The 22,288-nt window shown below is 46.5% G+C and overlaps 1 protein-coding gene across 1 annotated transcript in view; it reads right to left on the bottom strand.

Moving 5' to 3' along the window:
• The window catches only part of KCNIP3 (potassium voltage-gated channel interacting protein 3), a 693,141-nt gene that overhangs the window by 562,905 nt on the left and 107,948 nt on the right, over positions 1–22,288 (bottom strand). Inside the window, exon 2 of the mRNA XM_069619110.1 lies at positions 15,023–15,188. Coding sequence (XP_069475211.1) covers positions 15,023–15,188 — 166 coding nt within the window. The remainder of the gene's footprint in view (positions 1–15,022; positions 15,189–22,288) is intronic.

Genomic DNA, 22,288 nt, shown 5'->3' on the forward strand with positions numbered 1-22,288 from the left:
AGCTCCTTGTAGCTGTTGGTTTCAAGCTAACCAGGCTCATCTACGCTAGAAGCAGGAGCTAAATAGCTCCCAGCTCCCTTCTATTTCGAATCCTGACATCACCCAACCTGTATTGGTATTCATTTATCAACTGGAGAAGGATGAAAGGCTGAGTTGGCTTTGCCAGGATTCGAACCTGCAGATCACACACACACTGCAGCTGCAAGCGCTCAACCCCCTGAGCTATATCACCAGCTAAAGCTACTTTACCCGCTATGTTAATGTTAATGTTAAAGGACATTTGTACCGCGCACTATCACCACCGGAGGGGTCCCCTGGCGCTCTGGTGGCTCTGAAAGAGGAGGGGAGGTTGAGATAGTGGGATGAAGCAGGAAAAGTGCAAGAGAGCAGTGATGTGCTGTTGGCGGCCTCAGCCCGGTGGGTCCGTTGGCTGGACCTGGGGTGTTTGCAGCCGGTAGTCGTCGTGTACTGTTGTGCAAGTGTGTCTTTGTTTTTTTGTTTTGTTGTTGCAATGTAGTGAAGTTTGTGCGGTTTGTTGTACTGTAGGTTTTTGGTTGTGTTTGGTTAAAGTTTGAGAGGTTTATGCAGAGGGGGAAATGTTAGTGGAGTTGGTTAGTTGGCATCTGTATCCTGAATTGAGGCGCTGGGCTTGCGTAGTCTCCCCTGATGCGCCTCTGTCCTGATATGGGCCCGTCTGGCATTCAAGGTCCCTTTCTCATCTGGCCCCCACCTCTATCAGGCTTTCTCATAGCCCCACCTGTCCTCCCTTCATACTCCTGTGGCCAGTGCACCTGCCAATGTCAACAACTCGGGTAGTGTGGTGATTGCCAATATCTCGACAATTCCACAACACTGTGGTACCTGGTGGTATCTAAGGGGTGGGTGAAGATGTTGGATGGGATTGGCTGGGGTAGTTGACTCGGTCTCCATGCGTGCCGTCTGTATTCCAGTCTATCTGGTGTCACCCGTCCACGTGCCGTGGGAGCTTTGCTGTCAGTTCTGTGGCTGTCGTGTCCTTTCCAGTTTAGTCATACTTTTTCTCTGTTGTTTCGGTTTTCAGTTTGAGTCTGTGGTATTGAAGAGCCAGGTTTTTAGTGATTTCCTGAATTTTAGGTGATCTTTTGTGTTTCTTATTTATTTTGGGATGTTGTTCGAGGTTTTTTGCGGCTAAGTGGTAGAAGGAGGTGCCTCCAAGTTTTTTCTTAAGGTATGGTTTAAGTTCCAGGCGGATTTCGGTGCTTGATCGGAGGGTCTCATTGGTTTGTAGATTGTTATTTTCTTTTGTAGGAATTCAGCTTCTTGTCCACTGATTGCCCTGTGCGTTATGCACATTGTTTTGAAGGTGATGCAATGTTTTACTGGGAGCCAGTGTAGTGTTTTTAGGGCAGGAGTGATGTGGTCACTTCTGGATAGTTTGAGGAGTAGTCTTGCTGCTGCATTTTGGATCCATTGTAGTTTCTTCGGGAGGTATTCTGGTATTCCGAGGTAGAGGCTGTTTGCATAGTCGATTCTTGACATGATGAGGGCGACTATAGTGAGTGTTTTGTGTGCGAAGGAGAGGAGAGGTAGGATTATTCTTGTCGTGTGGAGGAGGAAAAAACATTTCTTCACTGTTGCATTTATTTGTGGTTCTAAGGTTAGGGTGTTGTCCATTAGGACTCCCAGATTTTTTGCTACCATAGATGGTGTTGGTGCGTTTCCCATTTCCATAGGCCACAAGATGGTGGTTTCGTTCTCTTGGTCTTTGGATATGATCATGATTTCTGTCTTTCCTGGGTTGATTTTCAGGTTGTTGGTCTTCATCCAGTTGAAGACTTCTTTTAGACACTCGATTAGGGTTGAATGATCAGCTTGGGTGTCTTTGATTTTGTAGATGATTTGAGTATCATCTGCGTAGTTGTAGCATGTAATAATGTACTTTTTGAAGATTCTGATGAACAGAGTCTGGTAGATGTTGAAATATAGTGGAGATAGCTATGGCAAAATGAGTAAGTCAGAAAGCATATTACACTCTGTAGTGGATACCATTAAACTGGTAACTGAGATTTAACAGCAGGCCAGTTCATCTGCAGGTCTGGTGCAAAGTTGGCCAAATGTCAAGACTGGGTGGATCTACTTTTCAGGCTTCAGTGGTTGGCAAAATACATACCATTGGGAGGATTCATAACTGTGTATTAAAGAATTTAGAGTAGTGCAGGAAAACCAGCGCACTCACACAGCATCTCGTACTCTGGCCACTCGTTACCTCCTACATGCAAACAAACATCCTGAAAAACATGCCATGGAGACAGGAAAGATAGACACATTACAACAAAGCATTAATTGTGGCACAATGAAATCAAAGGCCACTTTATGTGTTATTATCAAACATTTCTACACTGTGCACAAGCTTTTAGGCACAAAAAATTTGTCAAGTGACTGAGGACACTGGGATGGAACGTCTTGTGATGATCGTAACAGAGACAACAGCAGAAAAAAACATGCTATAACTGAAACTTGCAAAAATCAAAAACATAGTCTGAAATCGATACTTATTCTACTCTAAATACTTTTTGGAGGTTTGTGAGGCATTGTGAATTTGAGGTGTTTGAGAACAGACTAAATCGGTGACTCACCCCCTGAAGTGTGCCTGAAATAAAACTTTAATGAGTCTGGCAATTATGTATAGAATTCCAGAAAGACAAATGATTTGCTATTCCTATTCTTTCTTATTTAGGATCACTGCTCAAAGTGTTACACTTGTGGAAACACCTGTTTTTTTAAGAAGCCTGAACAAGTAAGCCAGCCACTCTAGAAACAAAGAGCCACATGGCACTGGCCACCACCCAGGGGCTTCAACTTGTAAAAAAGAAAAGAAAAAAGTATTATTCTTTTTGTTGTTGTTAGGGGTAGCAAGGGAGACCATGGGGTAGCAAGGGAGACTTCAGGGGTCATAGGTGTGACCTCTGGTGACCCCCAAATGACGTCCCTGCAGATAATGATTTTTTACATCATGCTCGTCATCACATTTCTGAGTACCTGCACTCTCTTAGACAGGAACGGCGCCAAGGCCTTTCAACTTTTTCAGTTGAAATGGCCCATGTGGCTCTGGGGAGCCTAGAGAAGCTGCCCAATGTTGGCAAACTGATGACAGAGAAACATAGGGTCTCATTACAAGTTTTGTGGTATTCCAGTGGTAAATCTACCAGTATGCTGCAAAACAGATTTACCGTTAGCGCCACTTGGTCTGGCGGAATTACCGCTGGATCACAAGTGGTGGTATGGTGGTGTTAGCCCCCAGTTATGACTCCATGGGGATTTTGCCAGAATTACCACTGGTGGTAATTGTGCTTGCGGAAATTCTGCCAATTCTTGGCATTAAGGCAGAGATTTGCCTTTCAGCACTTTGCAGGAAGTTTTTCCTCCACCTTACTGTCAAACATATAGTGCGGCAGTGCGGTAGGAGTTACCTCAGTTTTACCCCCATTTCATTCCGCATTGCCGTACATAGCCCTATATAGTCCATTAATTGAGGACATTAAGTGTGCGTGGCTAGCACCTTACAGGCTACCTTTTGCCCTCAAGCCATCACTTGACGCTCATCACTGTGGTTTCCAGACATCAGCACCCTGCTGTCAAAGAGTGATTAATAGCTTTTCAGCAGACATTTAGTATTTCAGCTCTCGGCAGGCTGGCTGGTTCTCTTCCATGATAATCTGCAGCTATTCTATTGACTTACTTATAATTGAGGCATCCAGTTTTCCGTTTTTACTCATCTTTGCGCATAAATACTGACAGAAATCAGTCTGCTTTCTGTCTCTATTTATTTATAAAAATGGAGAGAAAAAAACATGTCACTCATACATCGCAGGCCAATCACATTGCAGATTGGGAGCATGGAGAGTATACAAGTTGTGTAAAAATAGCATTAAAGTTCTTCAAATTGCTACAGCATATGTCTTAAGGCAGCAGCAGTCAAAGGAGCAACCGTTTGTTGTTATGGATAAAAAGGAGCTGGCATTTCTTTCCTACATGGCTGCATGTGTGCTTTAATAAATGCATGTTTTTATTAGAATAAATGCAGAAAAATACTGGTTGCAAATTATCATTTTATATGACAAAAAAGAAATGTCGATAAATACAGAAAAAATGCCCAAACATAAATATGGATAAACACAGACAGAAATGGCAGAAACATAAATTCCATAGAACCGGAAGCCTTCATTATAATGTAAGCAATCAACAGGCGCCTTAGACGGTTTTCTCCATTTATAAGGTGGGCTGCAAGGGCGGCCCATAACACCATGTGGAAATGGGCCTCCACCAGCCTCAGTGCATCTTCCGCCAGCCACGCTCATAGAGCTCCGAGAAGGGCCAGTCCAGTCCACAATATGAATATCAATATGCATCGTTACTGAGTGCCCGATGGTACCAGCCCATTTAAAGCCCGGCTCCGTACACCCAGTGTCTAAACGACAAGTGCTGGGTACATGGGAGGACAAGGGGCCAACTGTCTCCTCTGTTCACTAACAACAGGGGTAGGAACCTCACTTTGCCCCCGTACAGATGATAACAGTGTTTGGTTTACAGCTCTGCAGCTAAATGATACGGTGTGCAGAGTAAATGTCCCTGGGGGCGAACCTCCATTTACTCGAGTCATTTACAGGAACTGCAGGGCTGGTACTGCAGTGATTTTGAGCTCTATCAGAGGAGTTGTATCTGATGTTGAATACTTTAAAAGTTGAACGAGATATTCTGAGGCAGAAAGGTAGCTCATCTGGTTGTGTGACTGCTGTTGACTTTTGTATGTTAAAAAATGCCTATAATTTCTGCAGCTTTTTTGCCCAATTCCTTCTGGAACATGTGCTGTAAAATGCACTATTTCCACTTATTATTGTTATTATTATTATTATTATTATTATTATTATTATTTTCAGTGCCTTAAGTGGCATGGTAAAACGAGCTGGGGCTCATCAAAAGGGTGTGGCCTAATGGCAGGGGTCGCCTGCCTGTTAGGCCATGCCCCCTTCACGAGCCTCGGCTTAATGGGCTACATGCTACCCATCCAGGCAGCCCATTGCAGCCATGAGCACCCTCTCACCCCAGGGGAGATGGTGCTGATCTCCACATCTCTTAACTAAAGGGATGTCTAGTGGGGGTCGACACCTCCTGATTTCTTTTTTAATAGAGGCGCGACCCTCACCCCCCGCACCACAGTGTGCGAGGGTGATGATCCCTGCATGCCTTATATAAAAGGGATGCTGGCCAGGGACAGTGCTGCATCTTTTCAGACTTAATGGTGGCGCTGCCCCTCGTCAGGCATTCCTTTAACTAAGAGATGCAGCAATCACCTCTGTGATTGCTGCATCTCTTAGTTAAAGGGATACCTGGTGAGATGCTGACCCAAACATTAAGGATGAAAAGGTGCAGCTGCTGGAAGCCAAAGCCTTTTTTCCTAAAGCCTGAAGCTTAGGCGAATGAGCGAGAGCTTCAGGCTTTAGAGAAAAAGGCCTCAGCTTGCAGCGGCCTCACCTTTTCTTCCATAATGGAGGCGCTGGCCCATGGGCATCTCTTAGTTAAAGGGATGCCTCGCAAGTGCCAACCCCACCATTATGGAGAAAAGGTCTCTTTTTCTAAAGCCTGAAGCTCTCACACAAGAGAGAGATCTTCAGGCTTTAGGAAAAAAGCTTTGTCCTCTAGCGGCCTCATCAGCTGGGGCTGCCAGGGGACATTGGGGAGCCCCGGCGGGGCCCCGTCTCTGAACCATTTTTCGGAGCAGTTAGCCCCGCCCAACTTAAACCTCTGAATATTTGCAATCTCCCAAACCCTTGAGTGACGGATTGGGCTACCTGGGTAGCTTGCTCATATTCAGAAAAGTGGGGGGTATTTCTTCCTCCTGCAGGAAAAAAGCATTAGTTTAATCGCTGTTCCTGAACGGGTCCTTCCACAGTTTCACAGTGCTTTAATTAGAGCATGTCATTTATGAAACAGTAAAAGACCATTTTGGACTAACTCGGAAGAGAAAGAGGTCAGATGAGGGCATGGGGTGAAGATGATGTAAGGACGGGCATTCGTGCGCAGAGAAGCCCAAGCAGATTTTGTTAACTTGTGCAACCTCTGCAGAAGACCTATGTTTTTCATAGGACCGATATATGTTGTTGCTGCTGCACCTTTTGGATTGATGGACTGGCCTAGGTCATTAAAACGAGGTCCAGTCATAGGTCGAAGTCGTCGGCAGCTAAAGGGTATGACGTTCCTCTACCTTTTTTTGGGGGTAAAAGTAGCCATCATTTATTTATTTTTTGTCAGAGTGAGAACCGTGCCTGGACCGCAGGCAAAGGGCCCTTTCGTTTCTTGCTGCCCCCTTACTGGGGGTGCATGCCTGCGCGCTGCAGGGTTTGCTCTAATGTCATATCCCTCTGAGCTATCTTGCAGGCGCTGGCTTGCTTTTTACTTCAATAGCCTGCTTGGCACTGTAGCGCCAATTCCCCAGCCACCACATAGCTCTGCTCCCGCAGTGATCAGCATTTGACTTCGGCATTTAAGCACATTTTACATTTAATTGCTGCATGCACAACTGTGTGTGTAGGTAATGGGTGGCTGGCTTTAGTCTGGAAGTCCCTTCAGAGGTGTGAATGGTGGGTGATTTGCAATGTGGGCGTCTATGAAGCTGCATGCTGTGGGGGACAAGAACTGAAAGCAATGGTGGTAGATTAAGCATTCAGTGGGGAGAGGAGGAAAGGCAGTACCCAGGCATGGGGTTTGTATTGTCGTGGGTGGTGGAGTGAGGGCGGATTGCAATGTATGAGGGTCCAGTCAGGTGCAGCAGGGGACATAATTTCACTACAGTATTTTGGACACTTTGACCCCGGGGGCCAGTGCCTCCGAAAAAAGGACAGCGTGGCTGGGGCAGAGTCAGCCCTAAGAAAACAGACTGTACCTCGCGCTGCCGGACTTTCAGAGGCAGGAGGCCTCATCACCTCTCCACAGGCCACAATGCCTCTGGGAGTCAGAATTGTTGCTTGTTGCGGTATTGCTGGTGTCCGATTCCCTCCAAAAGGTACGTTCAAATCAAGGACTTGAGCACCCCAACCCTTACAGGGGGCTCCCCCAGAGCTCTGCTTCTGCATAGTTTAAAGTGCGAATACGTAACAGTGGATTCATTCGGTCTGCCCACAGACTCAAGGATGTTTAGAGAGCTGAGGAAGGACTTGGAAACAGGGTCTGCGCTAATGTCAGGGCTGTTGGGACTCAGGGCTGGCTAGCCTTTTGGTTGTATGGCCTGAGCTTCTATCCGGGGTTACAACCAGCCCCCTCAAACATCCCACCCCCTAGCAACAGCTCTGCTTGGAAAAAATATATATTTGTGATGTACACCTATCTGGTCCCCCTTTTTGACCCTCCTCCACTGACACAAACAACTACAAAAATGTTATCACAAACAATGAGTAATATTGTGAGTGCAACTGAAGTGAGTTTAAATCTCCAGCCGGAGTCTGCGGGTGGGAGGCCTTGGCTATCCCAAAGGTAATGCTCATTGCTGCACAGATACCCACCCCACCCAGATAGAAAGCGCTCCCAGACCCTCTATGCTTGGCCTCACCCCACCAACCCCCTCTTGGGGCACCACAAAGAAACCGCATATTGCAGTTGGCACTCAATAAATCCACAATTAATAATCAAACGAATGCGCATAGTTAAGGGTGAAGGATCATGGGATTCATAGTCTAAAACATCTGAAGAGCCAAAGGTTGCAGACCCCTGCACTAGGCTTCGCCTCACAAAGGTTTATGCTTTACCTATGACCGAGGGATTTCTCCTGCCCAGATTATTGGGCGGGTGGCACTTTTCTTAGTTATTATGGGCCCTGGACCCAGTGGGATGGGTGAGTTAGTCAATCATCCAGTGTAAAGGATAGGCCTTCAAGGGCTGCTATAGAGATTCCAGAGATGGACCAAAGGCCAGCCTGGCAGCAGGACCTCGGACCCATTAAGCACTCTCCGCTGACATCTGTGCACACCCTGCAGGCACTCTTTGCTAGTTCTGGCAGGGCCGACATGGACCTTCCTCCTGCAGAAGATTATACATTAGGCACCTTGAGGAGTCTCGGTCTCTTTTCTATCAACCAACCCGTGGACCTCAATGACCAGGTGACTCCACACAGAGGTAGATCTCCCTGTCTTCAGACCATCTCTCAAAACCTGGCGCTTCACTAGAACACAACAGACCAGCTCCAAAGATCGGACCAGCCAGAACCTTTATTCCTTAGCCATCCCTGGATGGGACTCTAAGACACACCTGAACCACTCAGGCAAACCAGCAGAATTGCCACTGGGAACCTTAAACCAAAGACCAATCAGAGCACCCACCTCACAAACCAGGATGAAATAAAGACAGGCGCATTTGGGTCAGCTTCACTCACATGTGCAGTACACCTGTGCGTGGCGCTTAAATCAAAAACACGCATGAGATCGAACATAGTCTGGTTCATCTCCCCAACCTTGTGTCCCCTTCAGCCTAAAACACTATCAGCTCCTCACAATCGCCATCAAATGGAACCGAGAAAAACAGCAGCTGCTGAGTTTGATGGATAACAACACGACTTGATCCTAGTGAGCAGGCAAAACAAATACACACACACACACACAAACACACACACGCCCACCCCCTCAATTCTTGTGCCCAGGGCTATGGTACGTTTGCTGCACGTTTCAACGTCACAGGTTTTTCGCGTGTCCCTCCTACTACCAAACGCCCTCTTTTTATGGTAGACCCACACTCCCCAAGTCAACCAAAAATGCCATAGAGGCAATGTACAGTAACACGTTTCAGTACTATTGAAGTTGGCAGTAATAACACTTATTATAGTGCTTAGAAATGGGAGCTATCTGCCACGCGGTGCTGGAATAAAGCAACATATGAATAGTAGTATTAATGTTGTAATAGTTGATAATGTTTTGATGGAACAATGTTTGGGGTTTTTGGCATAGCCAAAGGCTCCTGCAAAGCACCGATTGTGGCATTTTATAGAAGACAGGTGAACTCTCATACTGGAGTTGCAACATGTAATGTAAGTACAGCAACAATTGACAAAATATGAGTTTAATAAAAAACGGACATAAAGCGCTTGGAAGACCAACTGCCTTTGGACTTTGAGGACTTCTCTCAGCCGTAAAACATAAGTTACATTTTTAGGGGTAATATAATCTTGATGCAGACCTTATATTGTCTTATGCCTTTATCTTGATGCAGACCTTATATTGTCTTATGCCTTTTGTGCACTTACTTACTTTCCCCTTTTAAATGAATATAAACAGCTTGGTAAAATGCATGCTTGTTTAAACTGTGCTGGAAATGGAACCTATTTACTCTGGGAACCCGCCACCTCGTGCAAGGAGGGCTGGCGGGTCAATGATATGGGTGGGTCTGAGTGGCGGAACCCAGGACCAGGTCGAGCAGTGCCCAATCTCCTCAAGGAACAATGTACGTGGGGGCTGAAGGGGGCACACCTGTAAGAGGGAATGTGTCCTTCCGATCTGCATAAAATCAAACAGCATTTTGTGAAGATAAGAAGGACCATAGAATTTCATATGTGAACTAGGTCTGCGATAGAGACCCAAGCATGACACCACTCCTGGGCAAGTGACGCAAACTGTGTTCTCTGCTTGCTTCATTTAGTACAGTACTCACTCGAACAGTATTATGTTGGTAAACCAAGGGCATGGAGGCTCGTTTGGGCGGTGTTTCGCTGTGAATGTGAGGCTTGGAGTGTTTCTGCACAAAGCCTATCAATGAATTGTCATGTTCCCTCCGTGATCCTGCAGTTCTGCCTGTCTGCGACAGAGGGCGCCAAACCCCAAACACTAGGTGCAGATCCGAGAGACTGACTGCAGGGCAAGGTTCCCCAGCGGTTTGGACAATGCATCCTCTATTCTTAAACCCTGTTAGGTCTTATTTATGTGTGCACACCCCCTCCTAATTCTATGCTTGCCCCGCCCTAATATTGATTTTTAGAGACACCACAGACCCCCTTAGTGCTTTAGTATCGATTGATGAGGCATTAAAGAAATCTAAGTGGGATGCACGTAAAGCATGACCCGACATGTCTGCAGGGTCCTATTGTTTATCGAACAGCGCTACCTAGTGGCAGTTTAAAATAATGTTGTCAAAAGAGATGGTTGAGAAGAACTAAGGAGACAAAATAACTGCCCCCCCCGCCCTCCGTACGATGCAACGATTTCCCCGTGTACACCCGATATGAGTGGATAATTAACAACTTTGCCCCTTCCCGCACATTGAATTGAGTCTCCTTTTAAGGAAGAAATCGACTTTGCGCCTCGGCGGAATCAATTGGCCTATCCGACTCCAAGGGCATCTCATATGGGGGGACCATAAGACCTTGTTTTGGTCTTTAAGACACATCTTGCGCCTATGGGGCGGTGCGCGTGAGATTTAGCCCCGTGCCAACATCACGCCGTGTCAAGAGAATCCTGTGAAGAAGATGGTCAACAGGCACAGTGGGCAGGTGCTGCGCTGCGGTGAAGCCCTCGTTTGTCTTTAATGCACATTCGACTTGTTGGCATCCGGATTACTTTTTTGTGAAGGAACCGCGTCATGGAATTGAACAATCCCGCACTATATCCATTTTAAAATCCTACTGTAAACGGATCCTTTTTTCTCAAATTACATACCACAGATCATTGCAAAACATGACATTGTTGCTGGGGACGGATAATAATTGTGGTGTTTTTGCTCTATGAGGCATGTGTTTTTTTCTGTGTATAACTCCTCGGAGAGGATTCTAGGCTAATTAGGAGCGAGCAGCTTCAGGCGAAGATGGTCGGCGAACACCTTAAAATGACCAACAGATATTGTTAGAATTTTATGAGGCAGAAAGAATCCCCCAAACTTCAGAAGTTAAGGTAAATATTTGGGGGGAGCCAGAAATGTATTCACATAAACCCCTCCTAACCTTACTCAATCCCAGTGCCCACTGCCTCTTCAAGGTACTAGAGCCTGCATACAGAAACTGCTGAAGCCTGCCAGTTTTGCAGCTGTTCTTTCTCCTTTCTCTCAATTATCGGAGGCGTGGGCGGACCCACGTTTGTAGCTGCTCAAGCCAGTATATATGTCCTGCATTTTTGCAGACATCTCTTTATTAGGGTGAGCATTGTGACTAATCAAAACAGAAAAGTCCATTATTGGCGTACCAAGTTTTCCTAATGATTTACTATAAGAGATGTTTAACATTTAAAATTGTGGACATTATGTTGTTCCCATAATGCTCTTTGCTTTTATGCAAATCACCCGGATTGGGTTCTATATAGAGATATTGTGTTGCGCAACCTGCCGGAGGCCATGACCCTTGGCCCCGCCCCTCCTTCCCAAAGCTCCACCCCTCCGAAGAAGGGACAGTACCCCCAATACATGTTTTCCATTTCCAGCACTGCTTAACCCCACCTCTTTCTTGCACCTGTAGCCTCAAAGTGGCTGGCCTCACCATAGACACACAGTTCTTGTCTAAAGATCGCCCACTAATGATAATGAATAATTGATTTGATATAGCGCTTTCTCTAAAGTGCTGTACATTTACATACACTTATCACCCAACCAAAGTTGGTACTCATTTACTGACCTCAGAAAGATGAAAGGCTGAGTAGGCCTTGCCAGGATTCAAACCAGCTAACTGCAAATCACACACAGATCGCAGCAGTGAGCACTCAACCTGCTCAGCTTTCTTACCATTGAGGGCACGACCCGAAAAAGGACATCTTTTTTATGGCCAATTTGGAGTGGCCTTCAGCGGGTGGGATTAGGCTGATTGCAGGGGTTTTTACCCTTCAAACTTCCTTTGAAGCCGCTCCCTCTCCTGCCTGCACTGGTGTTTGTTTACCCCCAAATCCTCCTTTACCTCCCCATCCTCTATTTTCCCCACCACAAACGTTGCGCCCCCGCAACCCTAACACCTCACATACACACACAAACACTCACCTGTTTTCCGTGCTGCGACTTCCCTTTTCCATGCCACTCAGATAAAGGTCCTGTCAGCTCCTGCGTGCGTGGAGCGGGGCTAGGCGGTCTTGGGTATGCTGTCATTTTTGCCCGAGGGGAATAGATCGTGGGAAATAGACCATATAGCACCCACACACTCCTACCACCTTGTTCCACCCTTCTTTCTTCCAGGGCATTCCCCCTTCTCCTCACATCAGATACCCTCCTTGCCCTTCTGACCTCACCCATCTCCCGGTTTAACATATTTACATTTGAATCCCAATACGCTAACCCCTGCCCTCACCTCTTTATACCCTCCTCGCCACCCTGCACCTCTTCAAACCTTGCTCCGACTGTCACATCTGAAATACCCAACCTCTGTCTCACCACTCCTCACCAACGCCTCTGACTCACCTACCTCTACCTACCACTTCTCCACAACCCATCCCACACCCTCTCAACCCTCTCAACTCCCCAAGCCCCCCACCCTATTCCCCCCTCAGCCCCTCGCCTGACATCTTTCAAACCTTACCCCTACACAGCCACCTTCCCCACAGCTCACATGTGCCTCGAGATGGTTTGGACTATACTACCCATCATCCATTGCTATTGACTCTGCTGGCTTGAGCTGATGGGAGCTGTAGTTCAAATCATCGGGAGAGACACAGATGGCAGACACCTCATCTGGCCACTTCCACTCCGCCAACAGACTCCTTATTACCAATCCTACCCCAATGTTTCCTTCACTCACACCCCTCTGCACCCACCTCCATGTACCTGTATTACACCCAGTGCAACCCCTCTCTCCCCGATGTCTTGCCTCACTCCACACTTCGCCTGCATCTTAGACTCCTTCCGATACACCTTCCATGCAGCCACCTCACGCACATCTCCTCCAACACCTTCTAGATGGGAACCACATGTCCATGCCCCATAACCTTTCTAAGCACTGCCTATAAGGCAAAGGTATTGACATGGGAAGTGAAGACCGGAGAGAGATGCGATGCCAGGAGGGACACACATCCTGTGACTGTTGCTTGGGTTTTTACCAAACAATTCACCACCCATGGCCACGTTAGCCCTATGGCATTCACACTCACTACCCCCCCCCCCCCCCGCAGCCCCCCACACCCCACTCCCCATCCTTCTGCTGGTATCTCTTTGAGCAGGATGATCTTTGACGGGAATGCCAATTTTACTTCTAATCAGTTTTCTGAATGCAAATGGCTTAATTGTAGCTGTAAACTAGCTCCCGGAATAATAAACACACCTTAATCAAGTATGTCTTCAGCCACGCAATGTGTAAGTCATATGCATGTCCTTTCTTCTGTTCCTTGCACCGAATTCCTGTTCAAAACACACATTGGAAAAGCCAACAGTTTTGGCTCTTGTAAGGGCAGTACCTAGGCATTTGCCAGGCCCTGCCATACTATGCCCAGGAACTAACACCATTTGCCGGCTGTTTCCATATTGTGTCCAGGTAGTACCATTATGGCAGTGCCTGGAAAGTGCCTATAACACGCCTACACAAGATCCAAAAAACGACAGGTTTTAACAATGCTCCTTTTACCTGCCCACGCATGTGCCTCTCCTCACATCTCCCACACACTTTTCTTTAGCCTCCCCCCCGCACCACAACGTCTTGCACCAGTCATCTGCCAATGGGTCCTACAACCCAACAGCAACCCATCAGTAGTAATTGACAAAGCAAAACACCCCCAAATCTATAATTGCTTCCATAATGCCTCAATAAACAGATTGTTATATTTTCCGAGATCCTAATCTGAGATTGTCATGCTGTGTAATGCATTGCATTGCTATCACAATGTGTGTGTGTGATTGCAATACTAACACTTGGTTTTTATATAGTGCTTCATCAGGCTCCTCAGGTGCTGTAATAAGAGGTGTTATTATCACCTCATAATGCATGGTACTTGATTGATCAACCTAGGACGGATGAAAGGTTATTTCATTCCTGCCCTAGGATTTCAACTTTTTGAAGTGGGGGCTGCCCTCGACTCAGAGAGCAGTACTTTACCCGCGTAGCTACCCTCCAGTGCGTGCATGTCAAGCAAATCTAATGATCCGCGAACCAATCCTGTGTCATGCAGCAGTTTGCTCGGACAACAGAACTCATCACCAGCACCGCATTTCCAAAAGCAAACCCAACCCAACCCTGCATATCGTAATGTCTGCATAATAGTGCTGCTAAAGCAATGGCGATGCATAAACATCTCTGCTGATGCAATGACACACACCTTGTTATGCAAGGACATGCCTTTCAATAGGAATGTAATGAAAACACATGGTGCAGATGTAGGGCACTGTTATCATGTTGCCAGACTACAGTCTACCAGATTACCAGAACTGTGCGGCAATACAACCCCCAGCAGCCCCAACCTTGGGTGACCAGATTTTCACGACGAAAAACCGTGACAGCCAACAACATAAAAGAAGGACCATCCCCCTCAAACTGCCCCTCCTTTCCCCCTCCATCCCACAGTATTTCCAGCACTGCTTCTGCTCCTATAAACTGCACGCTTTCGACTGTGGATATAAGCTTATTAATAATAAAAAGAGATTTTGCTTTGATGTATGTTGCAGTCCTTGCTGTTCACACGTTTACCAACTGGTCTCTGTGGCACAATCATTTAATGCGTGTGCCTGGTTGGGGGTTCGACCCCAGCTTGGCTTGGCAAAATTCTGTGCGTATTTTAATGTACACTTACTTTAAAATTGTTGTCGACCCTCCCTTTCCATAAAACCGGGACGGGCACCTTTCCCCAAAACCAGGATGGGGTTTTTAAATTAAAAATAACTGTTGGGACAGGCAGACGAAGGGCCCAATTCTGGGACTGTCCCGGCAAAACCGGGACACCTGGACACCCTACCAAACCACTACCATGCCATAGAAGTGCAAGGTGAGCGCCCTGCGAAATGGCAAGTGACAGTAAACGCCCCACGGTCCGCAATCCCTACTTGTTATGGGCCGAGCCGAGTTCTGCTGTGTGCACCCACTTGCCTCAGACATTTAGGCCATAGGTTGCCATACCTGGATCCTGCGGAGAGGTGCTGGACAAGATCCACTTCACCAGGCAGCATTTCATCAGCGTCCGGCGGTTCAGCTTCGGTTTCTGCCATTTCACGCCATCCTTCTTCTCGTTGGCATCTTGGGCGGCCTCCCCCAGCAGGCTCCCGTCAGTCTCCTTGATATCATTCTGTGAGGAGAGAGCAGAGACACCTTCCTCAGCAGGTGAAGTAGAGATCAGGGCACTGGGGGGGGGGCACGGCAATGTACCAGAGGGTGTCTGAACTCTTCAGAATGAGGAGATGAACTTCAGAACGAGGAGAGGCAGGTAAATGACCTTCAGAACGAGGAGAGGCGGGTAAATGAACTTCAGAATGAGGAGAAGCAGGTAAATGAACTTCAGAACGAGGAGAGGCAGGTAAATGAACCTCAGAATGAGGAGAAGCAGGTAAATGAACTTCAGAATGAGGAAAGGCAGGTAAATGAACCTCAGAATGAGGAGAGGCAGGTAAATGACCTTCAGAACGAGGAGAGGCGGGTAAATGAACTTCAGAATGAGGAGAGGCGGGTAAATGAACTTCAGAATGAGGAGAGGCAGGTAAATGAACTTCAGAACGAGGAGAGGCGGGTAAATGAACTTCAGAATGAGGAGAAGCAGGTAAATGAACTTCAGAACGAGGAGAGGCAGGTAAATGAACCTCAGAATGAGGAGAAGCAGGTAAATGAACTTCAGAATGAGGAAAGGCAGGTAAATGAACCTCAGAATGAGGAGAATCAGGTCAATGAACTTCAGAATGAGGAGAGGCGGGTAAATGAACTTCAGAATGAGGAGAGGCAGGTAAATGAACTTCAGAATGAGGAGATGAACTTCAGAACGAGGAGAGGCAGGTAAATGACCTTCAGAACGAGGAGAGGCGGGTAAATGAACTTCAGAATGAGGAGAAGCAGGTAAATGAACTTCAGAACGAGGAGAGGCGGGTAAATGAACTTCAGAATGAGGAGAAGCAGGTAAATGAACTTCAGAACGAGGAGAGGCGGGTAAATGAACTTCAGAACGAGGAGAGGCGGGTAAATGAACTTCAGAATGAGGAGAGGCGGGTAAATGAACTTCAGAATGAGGAGAGGCAAGTAAATGAACTTCAGAACGAGGAGAGGCGGGTAAATGAACTTCAGAATGAGGAGAAGCAGGTAAATGAACTTCAGAACGAGGAGAGGCAGGTAAATGAACCCCAGAATGAGGAGAAGCAGGTAAAAGAACTTCAGAATGAGGAAAGGCAGGTAAATGAACTTCAGAATGAGGAGAGGCAGGTAAATGAACTTCAGAATGAGGAGATGAACTTCAGAACGAGGAGAGGCAGGTAAATGACCTTCAGAACGAGGAGAGGCGGGTAAATGAACTTCAGAATGAGGAGAAGCAGGTAAATGAACTTCAGAACGAGGAGAGGCGGGTAAATGAACTTCAGAATGAGGAGAAGCAGGTAAATGAACTTCAGAACGAGGAGAGGCGGGTAAATGAACTTCAGAATGAGGAGAGGCGGGTACATGAACTTCAGAATGAGGAGAGGCAAGTAAATGAACTTCAGAATGAGGAGCGGCGGGTAAATGAACTTCAGAATGAGGAGAGGCGGGTAAATGAACTTCAGAATGAGGAGCGGCGGGTAAATGAACTTCAGAATGAGGAGAGGCGGGTAAATGAACTTCAGAATGAGGAGCGGCGGGTAAATGAACTTCAGAATGAGGAGAGGCGGGTAAATGAACTTCAGAATGAGGAGAGGCGGGTAAATGAACTTCAGAATGAGGAGAGGCGGGTAAATGAACTTCAGAACGAGGAGAGGCAGGTAAATGAACTTCAGAACGAGGAGAGGCAGGTACATGAACTTCAGAACGAGGAGAGGCAAGTAAATGAACTTCAGAACGAGGAGAGGCAAGTAAATGAACTTCAGCACGAGGACAGGCAGGTAAATGAACTTCAGAACGAGGAGAGGCAAGTAAATGAACTTCAGCACGAGGACAGGCAGGTAAATGAACTTCAGAATGAGGAGAGGCAAGTAAATGAACTTCAGAACGAGGAGAGGCAAGTAAATGAACTTCAGAACGAGGAGAGGCAAGTAAATGAACTTCAGAACGAGGAGAGGCAGGTAAATGAACTTCAGAACGAGGAGAGGCGGGTAAATGAACTTCAGAACGAGGAGAGGCAGGTAAATGAACTTCAGAACGAGGACAGGCAGGTAAATGAACTTCAGAACGAGGAGAGGCAGGTAAATGAACTTCAGAACGAGGACAGGCAGGTAAATGAACTTCAGAACGAGGAGAGGCAAGTAAATGAACTTCAGAACGAGGAGAGGCAAGTAAATGAACTTCAGAACGAGGAGAGGTAGGTAGGTAAATGAACTCCAGAACGAGGAGAGGCGGGTAAATGAACTTCAGAATGAGGAGAGGCAGGTAAATGAACTTCAGAATGAGGAGAGGCAGGTAAATGAACTTCAGAACGAGGAGAAGCAGGTAAATGAACTTCAGAACGAGGAGAGGCAGGTAAACGAACTTCAGAATGAGGAGAGGCAGGTAAACGAACTTCAGAACGAGGAGAGGCAGGTAAATGAACTTCAGAATGAGGAGAGGCAGGTAAATGAACTTCAGAATGAGGAGAGGCAGGTAAACGAACTTCAGAATGAGGAGAGGCAGGTAAATGAACTTCAGAATGAGGAGAGGCAGGTAAATGAACTTCAGAATGAGGAGAGGCAGGTAAATGAACTTCAGAATGAGGAGGCAAATGAACTTCAGAACGAGGAGAGGCAGGTAAATGAACTCCAGAACGAGGAGAGGCAGGTAAATGAACTTCAGAATGAGGAGAGGCAAGTAAATGAATTTCAGAACGAGGAGAAGCAGGTAAATGAACTTCAGAATGAGGAGAGGCAGGTAAATGAACTTCAGAATGAGGAGAAGCAGGTAAATGAACTTCAGAATGAGGAGAGGCAGGTAAATGAACTTCAGAATGAGGAGAGGCGGGTAAATGAACTTCAGAACGAGGAGAAGCAGGTAAATGAACTTCAGAATGAGGCGAGGCAGGTAAACGAACTTCAGAATGAGGAGAGGCAGGTAAACGAACTTCAGAATGAGGAGAGGCAGGTAAACGAACTTCAGAATGAGGAGAGGCAGGTAAATGAACTTCAGAATGAGGAGAGGCAGGTAAATGAACTTCAGAATGAGGAGGCAAATGAACTAATGAACTTCAGAATGAGGAGAGGCAAGTAAATGAACTTCAGAACGAGGAGAAGCAGGTAAATGAACTTCAGAATGAGGAGAGGCGGGTAAATGAACTTCAGAACGAGGAGAAACAGGTAAATGAACTTCAGAATGAGGAGAGGCAGGTAAATGAACTTCAGAATGAGGAGAAGCAGGTAAATGAACTTCAGAATGAGGAGAGGCAGGTAAATGAACTTCAGAATGAGGAGAGGCGGGTAAATGAACTTCAGAACGAGGAGAATCAGGTAAATGAACTTCAGAATGAGGAGAGGCAGGTAAACGAACTTCAGAATGAGGAGAGGCAGGTAAACGAACTTCAGAATGAGGAGAGGCAGGTAAACGAACTTCAGAATGAGGAGAGGCAGGTAAATGAACTTCAGAATGAGGATAGGCAGGTAAATGAACTTCAGAATGAGGAGAGGCACTTAAACGAACTTCAGAATGAGGAGAGGCAGGTAACGGGGATCCTGTAAGAGCACAAAAGAAACATCCATGCAACTGTATGTGAAACCCAAACTGGGTTACTTCGGCTTGGAACGGTTCTATGTCTTTAAATGATCCTCAAATATCGATTTATAAAGTGATCGACTTCCCAGTCGCCCTTGTGAGGTGGTCGATTGGTACAAATTAAAACAGAAAAGTGGAACATGATTGCCACCTGGTGGTCACCCAAACTGCTCGACCTGACATTTTTTTAAAAAATTGTTATATTTATTAGCTTGCATCAAAACAAACGTGTTGCTATTTACACAATCACCACGAGGTTACATTACATTTCTTAAAAAAAGAAAAACAATTGAATCAATGCCTATTTTCCTTTCTTATTGTTTTACAGTTATTTCTATTAACTTGCGCATTCTCAATGTCACTGGACCTAGTAAGATCGTTGTTTTTGTTCTACCTTGTTCCCCCTATCCTTGCCTCGCCGCGCTCTGAATCACTTGTGTATGAGCGCGACACAAATAAAATATCTATATCAATATCAATAAGGCATACGTCGGATAATACTCATGAAAGTAGACAATCACATCTAAAAAGGTTACAGTGAAATTTGGTTTAAAACGTCAGCACTGCTATCGTAATACTACGGTTATTTCGCCCGCCATGAGTCCAGTGATGACGTTTAAGGATGTTATATACAGCTGTCCAATATTAAACCTCGCTGTTCCGGCAAGGATTTACAGTCAATCCATGTGTGTCTTGTTTCCGGTTCAGCAGCGTTCTCACAAAAGCGACAGCAGCGAATACTCACTTCCCAATCAGCCCTTGCCCCAGAACTTCTCTTATCGGTAGCAGGTTTAAACACATTTTCACAAAATACAAAACACAAAATACCTTCTAAGAGACCAATCAGGGAATTTCATTAAATAAATAAGTAATTGATTAAATGCTTTAGATTTATACAAAAAAAAAAAATCAAAAGCGTTATACTGCTTACATTCATCCCACGTGGATATCCAATCGTGTCGCCACAATTTGTTTTATTTCTTCCGGTTTCACGATGAGGCCTTTGACTTCACTGCCTGTTGTAGTGCCAGAGGAGATCAGAGAAGAACTCCTACCTGATGGATACCACAAAAGAAGAACAGCCATCAAGGCTGCGGCTATCCCTGAGCAGAGTGCTTGTGCGGCCAGGCAGAAGACAGGCCAGGAAAAGGTCCTGACTGGGGGAGCCTGGCCACGGTGTGGCCGTTGCCGTCGCCGTTCCAATGCAAGTACCATCTGTGAAGCAGAGGGAAGAACCAGACATTGCAGGGCCCTGATCGCTGTAAGTGACAACTCCTGTAGCAGGGAGCCTCAAAAGGGTGGGACTGCCGCCGCAGCGGTAGCAAGTAAGAACTCCCACCCGAAGGGGGAACCTGGGCACGGGTCTGCCCGCTGCCATTCAGCGGTTCCTCACCTGGTGAGGTATGGAAGGAGAGTGTCCTTCCCTGGCCCCTATCCCTATGGGGGAAAGAGGGCCTGAAAGACTCCAGACTACGGTCTTCCACAAAGGGACAGACACCACTCAGGCCCGCTGGAGGACCACCCTACAGCAGACGGGCCAGAGACCTGCTGGCAAGATGACAGCCGATGTGGCCCCCGGTATCCCCGGGTGCGGCTTTGCCCGCTAGTGGAGCGCTTTCCATCATGGGCGAGCTGACTCAGAGGGACTGCCCTGTGACCACCTGCTGATGTGGCCCTGGTATCCCCGATGCAGCTTTTCCGGCCATTGGGGCCATCCCCACTTCCATATTGGACTAATACAGTTTGTAGTTATCAAGCACATAGGCACATATATACATTGGGGTGTAACATGCCCAAAGAGGTATGTTGGTAATGCATTGACACCGCAAAAGTGATGCGTGTGTAAAGTGGGCCCCGTAGAACACCTTGACATCCACGTTGGCCAGAACTGCAAGCGGAAAAGGCAGTTAGCATCACCCTTCCCGAGAAAATGAACCTAACTGCCCAACCCCCTGGTAGTGTACCCTTCTAGCTAGTGTGTACAGTAGCATGATACCCTTGGCATGGGATGTTGTAACGTGAGCAGGAGTGCCATGGCTCGTGCCCAGCCACATGTTGGGACCATGTTTGCAGACACGTGGCCCACACTAATAAAGAATCTGTGTGGTCTCCCACTCGGCTGTGACAGCGAGACACTAAAGCCGTGTCTGTGTGTTTGTTCTGGTGTCATGTCCCGTGCAGGCCGTGGGCCCTCCAAGCCGCCCAGCACTCAGGGGAACCATCATGATGGGGGCCCGGAGACCCCGGCACCCACCTGTAACCCTGCCAACGTATCTCAATATTTGTAAACAGTCCTCTTTCCAGTTGGACAATATTGCCTCTTTATATGCCTTTAATGCTCTCGCTACATTCAACAGAAGGGAGGAGTCATCATCCATCAGGCATTTCTGGAAGAAAACAATTCCAGTTGGATTAATGTACTTTTTGGGAAACCGAGTACCCTCTTCCAAAACATTCCTTCCAATAGATTCCAGTTAATTAATGAGTTGGGCATATGCCTTTCTGACCCGTACACTATAATGGCAACTACCTTCTGCTTATAAAATGTGTATACCGGTAACAGTGTGAATTTGCCAACTTTTAAATAAATCAGTATGCCTTTGGCGGCTAGTGATTCGACCTTCAGTCGCAGTAATTCATAGTTTGTTCTTTCTCTCCCATCATTGTTGAAGTTAAAACCCATATAGAGATATAAATCCACTCTTCCAAGTACAGAACCGGCCACAGACCAATTAAATCTCAGTTCCTTTCTTGCAAGACCAGATTTTAACACAATTATATTTGACTTGTTGGCATTTACTGCTAAATTATTGTCTATGGCATAAGTCTGCAAGGCATTTAGTGATCTTTGAAGGCCGATGGGTGTCATATCGAGCAGGACTAAGTCATCTACATAGAATAAGCAATGGCCCCCTTGGCCTGCTATTCTAGGGGGATTAGCTCTTGCAGTGGATATGGGTACATCCAAGTCAGAGACAAACAGGTTGAACAAAGCAGGGGCCAGGATACACCCCTGCTTCAGTCCACTGAATGTCAGGATTTTTTCGGACAATTTCCCTTGTTGATTTAGTCTGAAGTGGAGGGATGTATTAGTATATACTTGAATGTTGATGTCCAATAGGGCCGAGGGACAGCCCCATTTCCTCATTGTGGACCATAAACAAGGCCTATCTATGCTGTCAAAACGACGGCAAAGTCAATGGAAGTGAGATATATGGGAACAGCCTCCCTCAAGGATTGCTTCTCTAGGTAGTTTAACAAAAAACCATTTAGGGCTGTTCCTATACCTCTGACAAATCATGACTGGTTTCTGCCAAACCGTCCAGATGTCACCATCCAATCTCTCAATTTGATTAGGACCAGGAGGCAAACAACTTTCCCGGCGCATCTAACAATGCAATTGGTCGAAAAGTTGGAAGGTAGGGATCTAAAGCCTTTGTGAATATTGGTATAATTATTGCGGTCTTCCATGAGGCTGGTCTTCCATTAATCAGACCGCTATAATGGATCTAAATATTTTGGCCAATATACTTGCCCAGA

This window comes from Ambystoma mexicanum, chromosome 10, assembly GCF_040938575.1.
Source record: "Ambystoma mexicanum isolate Mex_15411 chromosome 10, UKY_AmexF1_1, whole genome shotgun sequence".
Classification (NCBI taxonomy): domain Eukaryota; kingdom Metazoa; phylum Chordata; class Amphibia; order Caudata; family Ambystomatidae; genus Ambystoma; species Ambystoma mexicanum.